The 13,435-nt window shown below is 36.5% G+C and overlaps 1 protein-coding gene across 2 annotated transcripts in view; it reads right to left on the bottom strand.

Moving 5' to 3' along the window:
- The window catches only part of PKHD1L1 (PKHD1 like 1), a 167,600-nt gene that overhangs the window by 36,916 nt on the left and 117,249 nt on the right, over nucleotides 1–13,435 (bottom strand). For both annotated transcript variants that reach the window (XM_053559209.1, XM_053559208.1), the window contains exons 63-70: nucleotides 12,489–12,579; nucleotides 9,061–9,209; nucleotides 8,860–8,982; nucleotides 8,197–8,308; nucleotides 8,007–8,123; nucleotides 2,945–3,110; nucleotides 428–660; nucleotides 68–235 (exon numbers count right to left, since the gene is read on the bottom strand). In XM_053559209.1, the coding sequence (XP_053415184.1) occupies nucleotides 68–235; nucleotides 428–660; nucleotides 2,945–3,110; nucleotides 8,007–8,123; nucleotides 8,197–8,308; nucleotides 8,860–8,982; nucleotides 9,061–9,209; nucleotides 12,489–12,579 (1,159 nt within the window). The remainder of the gene's footprint in view (nucleotides 1–67; nucleotides 236–427; nucleotides 661–2,944; nucleotides 3,111–8,006; nucleotides 8,124–8,196; nucleotides 8,309–8,859; nucleotides 8,983–9,060; nucleotides 9,210–12,488; nucleotides 12,580–13,435) is intronic.

Here is a 13,435-nt window from a genome sequence, read left to right as displayed (position 1 = left end):
AAAAAGTTTCGATGTTTTCTAGTTTTATGCTTTGAATAGCTCTAGTTCATGTATTTTGAGTACCTACCATTAATGAGATCAACATAACCATTGCTCACTATAGCCATTGGTGAAATTCTTCGAGTTTCCGTGTCAGAATCCAGGCTTTCAATAACCATCATTGCATATTCCATCCCAAAGCACTTATAGCTCTGCCATTCTGGAATGTATTTGCAAGTTGAATCTCTAATAATTCCTGGAAACATATGTATAAACAATTTAGCCATGAAAAAAAGTTCTATATAAAGAATTCACATAATCTTTTTCTTGTTATGTAAGTTTAACAAGTAGAAAATATGTTATTGGTTGAGGACATCTATCATTAAAAATAAAACATATATTTTGTTTCACAAACTTAAGGACTAACAATGGAATAAGATCTACAAACCTTTATAAGGTGCTTTCTCAGTGACAGGAATTCTACTTCCATTCAAGAATGTGAGCATCACCTTAGGAATTCTGTAGTCTCCAATTCCTAGTTGGCTGTTTCCATTCCATTCATACTCTGCTTGAGGTATCACTGAACCAGAATTCCCCAGAAAGGAGCCATCCATGTCTCTAAGAAAAGATTTCCTTTTGGCATCACAAACCATGTCTACGCAGTCTGAGGGATTGACCTTACTGTGAAGAAATGGTGAAATGAGAGAGTAGGAATATACTTGAGTATTTCTACTCAAGTTTTTCTTGAGTATTTCTACTCAAGTAGAAATTTCGAGTATTTCTACTCAAGAAGAAATTTCAAGTATTTCTACTTGAGTATTTCTCATGTATTTCTTGAGTAAGAGGGAATAAAAGAAACTTGATCAATTGATTTAATATTATTTAAGAGACGATTCAAAGTGGGACCATGTAGCATGTGTATTTAGCATTGTAATGAGGTCTGCTTTTCCATTATGTTCATTTGGTACATTGTTATGAATTCATTAACATTTCAAAAGGACAAGTTATATCTGTGGGATATAAAATTAAAATTCCATCTTGCTGCCCCATATTTCATTGAATGTTAGGTTTCATATTTGTGCATTGTTCGCAGTATAATAACCTTGCCCTATAGACAGGTGAACAGTTCCAATTATGCTATTGTACGGGACTAACAACCTCCCTATGTTGACAAGGAAATCTTTATTATTTCTCTTCGTTCTTGTCTTTAAAAAACTTTTTAAGTGTTCTTGGATTGTGACTATCATGTTACATATTTTAGTAACCATTCTATACATAACTATAAAAGATGAGATACTATGAACTTTTCATGTAGTTCAAACATAGTTTGTATTTTGGCTTCATTTTGAGTTACCTAGAATGTTCATTATTGCTACCTGGCTTATAATAATGGCATAGCTGTTAAACATGCAATGTATATTCATATGGAATAGGTATGATATACTTCTCTGATACCATGATTTATACTATGGGGAAACATAATTTATTCTAGTGTTATAGTACAAAATAATAGTGGCAGGCTCATATCTATTAAATAACATCTAGCATCTCTCTTCCTTTTTGTTATTTTAGAGACATGAAGCTGTGAGTTATTCCTTAATTAAACATTAGTCTTGGAGAAGACTATTACAAATATTTCTGTAGTTTATGGGTTCTTTGTATTCAAGTCCATACAATGTTTTGTAAGCAAGTCTGTGAGTAGAGTGCTCAGTTTGGCTTTGGCCTCTGTTTTAGTTCAGATTCCCAAGAAACAGAACCTAAGATGTGGATTTTTGTTCAAGTGAGTTACCCAGGGATTCTTCTCAAAATGGGGGAAGGCAAGCCACATAGAGAAAGGGAAAGAAATTGCAGATGACTGTGGCCTATAGACTATGTTTAGTCTGATCCCATGGAAACCTCTGGGACATGAACTGCATTATGGAGTTGTCACTGCCTTAAGACAAGGTGCTGGGCCTTATGCTTCTTTATCATTCAATCATTTTCTAGGGACAGCAAAGGTGATAGTGGTAGGGAGGGCTTTGGGCTCCAGAATCTAGTCCTATTTGGCTAAGAGCAAAGCTCTGAAAAAGTTTTGTTATCTGCCAACATAAAGAGCAGATGGGGGCCGGGTGCACTGCCAAGTGGAGAAGATCTGGGCAGGCACCAACAGCACGCACTACAAGCACAGGACTCAGATAAATTGTGTTTGAAAATGCACTATTTTCATCTTGACTTAGATACTAAAATTATATATTAAATCAGAAAGATTCAATGGCAACTAAGTAGGAGCTAAAACATCTATGTTCAACAATGATCAAAAGAGTAAGTGTTCAGCTTTCATCAAAACAAAATCAGTTAAGTCAACTGTTTTTTGTTTTTTTATTTGTTTTTGTTTTTTGTTTGTTTGCCGGAGCCGGGTTTGAAGCTGCCACCTCTGGTATATGGGTATATGGGGCCAGTGCCCTACTCCTTGAGCCACAGGTGCCACCCTAAAGTCAACTGTTTATGAAATATTGCATTTCTATGAAGAGATACCTATCAAAGTGCAGAGCATGATTCCTTCTTTTCTCCCTTAAACTGAAAACGATCAAAGATCACTAACAGAAAGTTTATTTCCTCTGGTGTTGCCTTATATCTAAATTTCTGATCTGTACTTATAATAAGTAGCAGTTACTGACTATATTCTTCTATGACTTAGAATCTCAACTGCCTGCTTCTGGAAATACCCTGATGCCAAATGACCTTTATGATCAAAAAAATCATTTTTCTAAGTTTCAGTATATTTATAGTCACAGTGGTTATAATGGCTGACATTTAATTACCACTAACATTTTGGAGTGCCTGTGATAGAATATTTGGAAAGCAGTTATTTTAATACAGTAATTTTCCCAGACCGTTAGCAGGGAGAAGAATGAACAGGAAAAAAAGAAAGAATAGAAAACTATAAATACAGAAAAGAAAAAAACTGAGTTTTTATGTATTTTACCTTATATCAGGCCTATGTATAAATATTTTTGATTGTTCAGTAGTATCAACCAGTCGTATGTTCTTCACATGGATTGGATGCTGCAAATCCTCATTTAAAGGGTTAGTAATGAATATCACATTAGTTTCCCCCAAAGAAACATTCTTAAATCCAACAAATGTTGAACCTAAAAAACAAATAATAGAAGAGTAATTATTTTCCCTGAAGAAGTTGGTAAAATCAGATTTATTTTATGCACATTCCACAAAACACTCCCTTTGCTGCTACCTTAATATGGTAAATAAGTCTACTACTATTTGTGGTAACTCATTGCCTACCTATATGTATGCCACTGAGTAATCCTCTCTGGGCTTGGCAATGTGACTTGTTTTGGCCAATAGGACAATAGCCATCATGGCATAAACAGAGATCTAGAGAGTGCTTGCACATTAGAGCTTGCTCTCTCTTGGTGCTCCTGGGAATTCTGTGATATTCAACATGTAAACCTAGAATTCATGTAGCTCAGTCATTCCCATCACTCCAGCCAATGGTCTGCACCAACTGTCAGTAAGCACCAACCACCAGACAGGGAAATAAGGCTACCCCAGCCTAGCCAGCCCATATCCATCCTGTGAACTGATGACACCTAATGAACAGGCCCAGATGAGACCAGTAATAAACCACCTACCTGAACAAAGCCCAAATTGCCAGGCCTCACACTTGTGAACTAATAAACAATTATTTAAATTCTCTATGTACTTGAAATACAATAACTCAAAACAGGGAAAAGGAAAAGGTGATCTCTAAAATTTTTTAAATCAGTTATGTGTTATCTTCTTAATTACATTTTCTCCAAAGATGAGATTATATTCATGAATATGGACCTGTAGATCAGCATTAATAAAACACCCCAGTAGCAGATGCTCTGTGTATCAGCCCAAATTTCTTCAACTGGGCCAGTATATGCAATCTCTAGCTCCTTCTGTAAGTGTTGGCTGAAAGCCTCTCAAAGCATTTGTCTTCTCTAGGGAACTTTTCTCAGCTATTTGACAGCTCCCTTGCCTGGGAGTTTATGTACTCTCTACCACCATCACGGGTACCATGCCTTACTGACAAGAGCTATAGAAGACCCTTTGTGTCAATGTGGGAAAAATATGTGATATAGTTCATGCTGCAGAGATCTTGAAGTGTTAGTCAGAAGCTGGACTCTAGCTGAGGCCATGCACTTGCTTAGCTCCTTGCCCTGTCCTAGTCTACTTCCCTCAAGCCCTTTTTCCTAAGCGCACACCTTCAGTGAGCCACTTACACAAGAAATCCACATCTGGTCCTACTTCACTGGTGCTTTGAAGAAAGAAAATGAAAGTTGTGGTGATCAATCACAGATTCAAAGCAGAGCTCAGGATCTAATCGTAAGATTACCAGAACTTAAACAACTTAAAAGATAGATGTCTGAATTCTCAACCCTAGCAAGTCTCCTATGTCAAAATCAGGGCCCTGAGATTGGGATGCTACCTTAGATGGGAATATATGGAAAGAAATACTTGAACTTTGATTTCTCAGAATGTGCTAACATGCTGTGGATGTGTATAAATGATCTACTCCCTCTTATTAGAGAATAATTTCCTGCTTCACTTGCTTGAAATCACGCTGAGACCAAAAAGGAGGCAGCAACTTTGAGAGGCTTTCAGCCAACACTTACAGAGGAGCTAGGAATTGTAACACAAATCTCACCCTCCACAGGACCTGTCTACATAGAATTATACATCAATATGGCTAGTTCTAATATTGCTGGGATGGCTTTGGGAGCCTTTAGATAGTGATATCCCACATTAAGTGAAGTAAAATCACCAAATTTATATGCCATATTATAAAAGGTAGGGCTGTCAAAAGACTCAGAAATATGGGGATATTGGAAAAGATCTATTATATAATGTTAGTTCATTTCAACCCTTCTCCAGGGTGGCCTAGAATGAGGATGGGATAATCTTTCCAGTGAATACAAATTTGGGTAGTATACAGGGTCATCTACTTTGTGTGCAGAGAGCAATGGTCTTCAATAAAGAAAAACACAGACTCAGGGGCAGTGGTATTGGCTCAGCTAGTTGGTCATAGGCCTGGAAGTCATAGGCCTATAACTATATCGGATGTTCAGAGGAAAGCATGTGGATGGATCTGTGGAAGTGCCTACCAGACAGGATTCAACACAGGAGAATCCCTGAAAAACCAAATGGATAGGATGATTTGTCTAATAAACGTCAGCTAATATCTGTCTTCAGCCACCCTTGCACAGTAGGCTTATAAACAGATTAGCCTTGTGCGGTGCAAATAGAAGCTACATGTGAACCAAAAGCACACATCTTCTTTCCAAGATTTGTCAAGCTACTTTCATTACTTAATGTCTGACTCAAATTGCCAGGCACAGAGTAAAGTCTTTGGTATATCATTCCTCAGAAAACCAAATAATGACTCTAAGTTGATTACATCAGATGTTTTCCACCCCGGAGAGGGTAACAATTCATGTTGAATGGTACAGATATGTATTCCTACCATGGGTTTTCCTTTCTTGCCTATCGGGATTCAGTCAGCTCAACCATCCTAGGACCAAGTGATCTAATTACACGGAATCCTACATAACATCACACTGGGCTTAAGAATCCACTCTTGGCAAAAGAGGTACAATAGTGAGCACATGAAAATGAGATCATTATGGAACCAATGCTCCAATCATATACTACCATGTCTCAAAATTGGCAGCCTCACATATTAGTGGAATGGTTTCTTAAAGGCACATCTGGGGCGCCAGCTTTGGAAATGACAACATGCAAAAGCATGTTATTAACTTAAAACCAACAGCCATTATATGGTGCTAAATACAGATCATATAGAATATATGGGTATGGGACCAATGGCTAGGAGCAGGGGAGACCTTGTTCATCATTATCCCTGGAAATCCACTTGGAAAACCTGTGCTTTCAGTCCTAGCAGTTTAGATCCTATGACGTTGGAGGTCATAGCTCCTAGATGGAGGGTGTTGTTACCAGGGCATATATGTAAGTGACCCAATAAACATAATGCTATGAGTACCTCACAGTCACTTTGGGCTCCGTGTCAGATAAGGAAGGCATTTTCCTCTGCCTTCCTTCATCCTGGGCTATAGTTGTGTTTTATCTTTCATATTACAGTGTGGTATCCCATCAATGTATTAAAGTACACCTTTATGATTTAATAAAATAAAAAGAACCAAAATAACAACTATAATTTGTCAATACAATGTCTGCAAAAAAATTTTTTAAATAAATAATTAAATTAAATGTCACAGTATTAGAACAAAGAAAAATAAAAAAAAAAAAAAAGGAAGGCGTTTTCCACCTGATGGGGGTAATTGGCCCTGATCACCCTGCAGAGGCAGGGCTATTACACATAATGAAAGCAGAAAGCATGTTGGTAATCCCCCAGGGTATATGGCTGGTGTTAACTATAAAAGGTGAGTATAAAAATCATGGCTTCAGAAGGGCAAGGAAACCAGGGGCCTACTTATGATAGGGATGAATGTCAGGGTCATCCTACTAGAAAAACCATCTTTATTAGCAAAAGTGTTAGCCAAGGAGAAAAGAAATTTAGCAAGAGTGATGGAGGAGTGAAATGTTGGGTATCATTTATGGTCTAGGGACCAGCTGGGGCAGTGTGACCGTGAACCTTCTTATTACAACTTTTCTCAGAAATTGCGACCATGTAGAATCTTGGAAAAATCATGTCCTGACTAACATAATGAAAAAACAAATGATTCCAAATGAGCCCGGAAGTGGATTGAAGTGTATATAGGCTGGCATACCCATGTTCCATCTGTGGAGTATTGACTGCTAACAGCTCAGAGCTGCCCTCTTTTCCAGAGTTAGCTTAGCCCAGGAAATTAAGGCCCTTCCTAGGGAGGCAGCTGTAACCCCAAACTGACTAACATAGGGATACAAATCTGGCCAAATGTGGGATCAATTCCGTGGCAATTACATTCCAGAGTTCCCCTGTGGTGTTCAGTGCAGTCATGGTCCAGATTAGACCACATCTCTGTTTAGCAATTGCCCTTGCCCCATCCTGCTTCTATCTCTTTCTCCTGGGAGCATTTCTTAAGAAACCACCTACACAGACATTCTCATCTAAGGCTCTGCTTCCAACCTATGTCAATCATATTTTATATGTTAAAGACTATGTCTTAGGAAAGAACAGCTATGTGCATGTTTCTGAGGCTCCATTCCATGAGAGCATTTTCATTGCTATATAATATTTATAACATTCTAGAGCATTTTTTATTGAAAACATTATATATTCAACTAAAACCTATATATCATCTTATGCAATTTTATCCATTGTAAGTAACCTTGAAAACTGACCATTGGTCATTTGTTTCACATTTCTTGGGCCTAAAGTTATGAGGAATAGTATGCTAAAACTTAGATGTTTAATTTATGGAAATGCTTCCTCCCAAGACACAGTGTATAAAATTATCATGGAAGGGAGACTTGCTTAACTAAAGTAGAGAATGGCACAGTGTATTCCATAGGCAAAATGAAAATAATTGACGTGTTCGCTACATTAATTTATATATAATTATTTGACATTTCTAAGGAGGCAGCCTGTTTCAGTGAAACAGCAGTGGAGTCTGAGTTAGGAAATTTTGATTCTAATCCTAACTCTGCCCCAAACTGTGGAAATTTGGCCAGACTCTTAAGTTCTGAGAGCTTAAACTTTCTCAGTTGTAAGAAAAGAATAAAAATATATAATCCTACCTATGTGAAATGGCTTTTACAAATTGTGTGAATTAATTAATTTAAATTACCATTTAATGTTTTGCTGCTGTTTAGAAGGAAAATTAAATATTGGTCATTTGATATAAGTGTAAAAATCCTGCCAAGGATTCATTCTTAAAATGGACTCTGATGTCTTATTTCTTTGTGTTAAATTCAGTAGATTCATATAAAAATTATTTTAAATAATTTTTTACTAACAAAAAGATATTGTTAGTTACACACTGCATAGTCTTTATAGAACTTAATTGAATCGATTTGTAAAAGATTATGTTTAAGCTTGCCTGAGATGTCCATAAGTCCGCCAATGGCGTTATAACTCATGATCCCTGCATGAGGCTTTCGAGGTGCCATGTTATGAGCTGAAGCAAAGGTTGGCCAGCAAATCCCACTTCTCCCGCCTTTAAAAAAAAATAAGAAAGTTAATGGAAAGTACTCATGAGAACATCAACATTAAAGTTCTAAATTTTTCACCTGTTGGAGGTCTAGGACTCCGATGGGCAGCAGTGAGTTCAATGTTCGAATCATCATCAGTTAGGACATCAGAGCAATTAAACTTAGGGCTACTTCCAACAATTAATGAGCTCTATTTAAAAATAAGCCAAACAATATAGAGTTAATAGTAGCTCTTCCTGAAGGAAAATACAATAATAGAAAACACTGAATTCTACTGTAGGAAAACACAAACTATAAATTAGAGAAGTAGATCATTTGTTCAACAAAGATGAAAGAGGTGTGACTGCCACACCAATCGGAATGGCACTCAAAGTGGGGAGGGAAAGATGGGTAAATAACTACATGTAACGACACATTATGCTTCTACGATGGAAATGGTAGATGAAAAAGTAAAAGGAGTGTCACTACCACCTATGCTGGTTCAGGAAAAGCTTCAGACAGGGAGTGAAAATTTAACTAACTATTGCGAGATTAGCAGGTGATATACCAAAGAAGGGAGAGTGGTAGAAGAGATAAGGTTGAAGAGTCTTCATCCTTAGGCAGAGGGTGCTGGAAGCAAAGGTGGGGAGGTGTTGATCAGACAAAGATAGAGGCAGGGAGAGGACTCTTAACAGCCCTTCAATGGTTTTTCCCTTCTCTGAGTTGCTCTTTCTTCATAGTGTAGCTGTATTCATTTATTACCTTAATTTTTACTTTTTTACTGGAAACTGTGTGTGAAACAGCAGCTGGCGTGTAAATCATTGGAAAAATGCCCATTCCATTGTCAACCAGGGTCACATTATAAATGTGGACACTCTCTGTGGTCTGTAAGACAATTTTCAGGTTACATCGTACTAAGGACAAGCACGGAAGGAAATAATCACTGTCTTCTATCCCATTTACCTGAAAATAAATTCCATAATCCCAGCATGTCCAGATGGTAAATCCCTGTATAAGAGAACACCCAGGAAGGCCATCTTGGTTCATATAGATACCATATAAACCTCCATGGGCTTCATTGTCAAACCACTTTTCCTCGGGATTAGACTGGCCTTGTAAGGAAATAGAGAACAGAGAATTCACATTAAAATTCATGTCATAGAGTTTAATAAGCAGTATCAGTTAAAGTTAACATTCTTTAAAAAATTACATACAAGGTTGGACAATTAAGTTCATGAACTTATACCAGTGAAAGTGCTACGTTCCTCATTGCTGAATATCACTACAGTCACCGGATGGTCAAGGGCAGATCACTTCAAGGGTGATAATAGTGGTGGTCAGCAATGAAGTATGAAGCACTTTTTCTGGGATGAGTTATAGCACTTGTTTGTCCAACCTTGCATATAATTTCTATATGTGTTTTAATGAGACGCTCTAATATTTCTAAGGCTCTACCATTTATGGTTTACTATTTACCCATTTACTATTTACCCTTGTCTAGTTTGTCTTTTCACTCTGAGTTAAAGAAATTGGATACTCATTTGCAAAAGTTTAATTTAGTGTTCACATTATTTTATCTGATTAAAGTAAACATGAATTTCATGAGAAAGAATATGGGATTTGTATCCAAACAAGCCTAACCTGGAATGTGATGATACAACCTATGGTCTGTGGAATGCTTCCCCAGCACATCTTTCTGTCGCCGGCTCCTTTCTGTCACCCCATTTTCAAGTTAAATGTCACTTCCTTAAAAAGCCTTCCCTTAGTCTCTGATTCAAACAAAATAGTGCGTTGGTCACTTCACATTGCAGTGACAATTTTTTTGACTGGATATTTGATTATTATTGGTGAATGATCCATCTCTCCTCCCCTACTAGGATGTTTTCTTCATGAGAGAAGACATTGTGTCTAACTCATCCACCATCATGTTCCCGGAACTGGACGGGAGGGCAGAGATAGGTGCTCTCTAAGTATTGTTTGAATTGATGTATGCACAATCTTGGGAGAGTGATTTCACCTTTTAGAACCTCCAGTTAAGTGTTAATGCCTAATTCAGAATTGTTTCAGAATGAAATGAAATAACCCACGTGAAGTGCCTTGCAAATGCCCTTAATAAATGGAAACTACGCTCATTAATACACAGCATAATTAGATTTTAATGAAAGTTTCACTTATATCTCAATCAATAAAATAACCTTAATAACTCCCTCTCACGAGCATAAAACTGGAGGATTTCCTATAAACAGCAGCCCCACCTCCTAAATCGCACTTTGTACCAGCGATTTCTCTTGTCTGATAAGTCTTATCTGATTTCTTCCTATCTTTTATTAATTTTCCTTTATTCCTAGTCCTTTTGAGTTTTACATTTTACTTATGGAATGCTGGGTTTTGGTTTGATTTTTCCCTAAGAAGCTGTTTACATTTCTGTCCCTTGAACCACTGTGTAGCCCCAGGGAAAAGTATGGCTTCATCCCTGGACCCAGCACATGGCACATTCCTTTTCTCAGCATCCTAGAGTCTTGTCCACAAGATGGATTGGATAGACTGAGGTACCATCACAGGAACATAAGTCCTCCATTCCTCTGTGATGTTTCGTATTTCATTTGGTATAGATCAAAAACCTCCTTATGAACACATTGTTTAGGAATATCAACATAGGTAACAATGTGCTACATGGCATTATATACCCTAGTAAATATTCATATAGATCATTATCATCATCATTATTATTATTGCTAAATATTTTGATGTACAATTATCTGATTCCTTTTCTGACTTATGTACTTATGTTCGTTCTTTCTTTACGAGGTTTTTGCTTCTAGTCCTTATCTTAAACATTGTTATGGTTATTAAATTTTAAGCCTTTTTAATTTTTGTGAAGGCAAAAAAATGGAAACCTAATAAATACATGTATACGTAAAAAAAAGGATATTTTGATTTTTAAAACCCATAAGGACAACTTTATAGAAGTTGTAAAAAATTACATATTTTAAAATTTTTAGTCAAAGAAAAGCTTCTGGAAGCTGTTGGGAACTAAACTATTTAATAAGAGCATATATCAAGGAACTAGTTAAATCTGTTGACAAGGTTGTTTTTATTCCTTCAAAACGTATTTTGCACAAGAGTAAAATTAACTTAAGTCCAATCATTTTTGAATTGGAAGAAAAAATACTGATTCGAGGAATTTTAACAATAAATAAACTTATTGATTGGTACACTAAAAACAGGTGAATTTTTTGGTAAGTAAATTATACTGAATAAAGCTATTAAAAATAACATTGCTGAGTAAAAAAAAAAATCAACTCTAGAAGGAACATACATTTTTCAGAGAAAGTCCCACTTCCTTTAAGCTTCTCAATTATATCGTTTTAAATACCATGTCACCTTATGTGGGAACTCACCTAGGAATTTGTGTTTTTGCACTTTCAGCATTTCTTTCTGTATACACAAATATCACACACACTCTTATTTCCTTCCCTTTCTTCCACAAAACATATTACACATAAAACAGCATCATACATACTATTTTGCACCCTCCACTTAACACTTGAGAGTATCCTGGAGGTTTCTCCATAGCAATACATGTACGTAGAGCTCTTCTGCCTTCTTTTCTAGAGGGGCCTAGTGTTCCAGCATTTGGTTTTATACAACTAGTGCAGCATTACTGGACATAGAGAGGCTTTCCGTTTTCTTCTAGTACGGACATTGCTGTGATAAATAACTTTGTATATAAATAATTTTTTAAGTGTGTAAAAGCAACTGTTAGCTGCATCTCTAGAAGTGGCAATCCTGAGTCAAAGGTAAACACCCTTGTGATTTGGGCAGACATTGTCAGATTCTCCTATGCAGAGGTCATAGCCTTTTGTCTTGCAATCAGCAATATATATAAATGTTTCTGTTTCCCTATAGCCTTGTCAAAAGAATATATTTTCAGTTAGTTCTGAATTTTTACTGGTCTAATAGAGGAATATGTCCTTGAGAACTGTATTTTGACTTTTTTATGCATGTCATATGTATATATGAATAGTAAGCATTTATTCTATGAAAGCATAATTACAAAATAGTGGCATATCCCTACCAGCATATATCTTTATGATAAGAAGTGCTGTTTTTGTCATAGTGGTGGTGGTGGGACAAGTTACTCAGTCTTCTAATCCCAATCAAATCAAGAACTGAATTTGCTACTGGAGTTTTGGAATCATAATCTGGAAAAGCAAAGTTTTCCTTAAAATTCTATTTATTTTTTAGACACAATTTTTTCTTGAAATGATGTACTTTTGTTATTTCAGCATCCAGAAGGAGGAGATATCATATATTGAGCTGGCAACTATTTCTAACAAATTCAAACAAGTTATTTCCTAGTTTTACGAATTCTGTGTTAAAAGACTTACTTGAGCAAGGTTCTCCATCAATGCGGTATCCTGCTCTTCCAAATCCAGCAACTATGTTACTCTGTAAGACTGTATTGGTTCCTCTGTTTACCTAGTACAGTAATAAGGAAAATCCTTTGGGTCAGGCTATTACAAAATACATGTGTAATCCTTTAATTATGACTAACTCTCAGGAGGGAAAATGTAATTTAATTTAATTCTGTACCCCATTGAAACTTACAAATGAAGTCTTGAAATTACATTATGCTTTGTTGTAAAACTATCACTAGGTAGGTCATTACAAAACTGTACAATGGAGATTATTTTTAATTTCACTCACAAAATCTACTGAATATTGTTCAATATTTACAAGCCATAGACCAAATTTTAATATTACGGCAAGGTTACAAGGATGTTGTCATTCTTCTTAGTTATATTTTATCACCAATATGATTGATTCATTATGAAAAGGACAATGAAGGCAATTGGAGTGGACCAGAAGATTCAATGGAAACATTCACTCATTTAAATAAAATTTGCTATAATCACAAACAAGATTAGCATGTTGGGCAACTACTGAACAATTTTATTTTATGAGCCAAGTCAAAGTGGTAAAAATGGAAGCACAGAGCACAGGTTTAGTTCTTCCCTACAGTGTCGGCAAAATGGTCAAAAGTCTCCATTATATTAATCATCTTTATTTTAAGAGATTATGATAAAATAAGGGCAGGCGTGGTGGCTCACACCTGTAATCCTAGCACTGTGGGAGGTCAAGGCAGGTGGATTGCCTGAGCTCATGAGTTCAAGACCAGCCTGAGGAAAAGCAAGACCCCCAACTCTAAAAAAACTAGCTGGTCATTGTTGTGGGCATCTGTAGTCCCAGTTACTCGGAGGCTGAGGCAAGAGGATCACATGAGCCCAAGAGTTTGTGGTTGCTGTGAGCTATGATACCATGATACCATCACACT

Source organism: Nycticebus coucang, chromosome 13, assembly GCF_027406575.1.
Source record: "Nycticebus coucang isolate mNycCou1 chromosome 13, mNycCou1.pri, whole genome shotgun sequence".
NCBI classification, from domain to species: domain Eukaryota; kingdom Metazoa; phylum Chordata; class Mammalia; order Primates; family Lorisidae; genus Nycticebus; species Nycticebus coucang.
The sequence above is the reverse complement of the archived record's forward strand: the minus strand, read 5'-3'. Positions and strand labels throughout refer to the sequence as shown.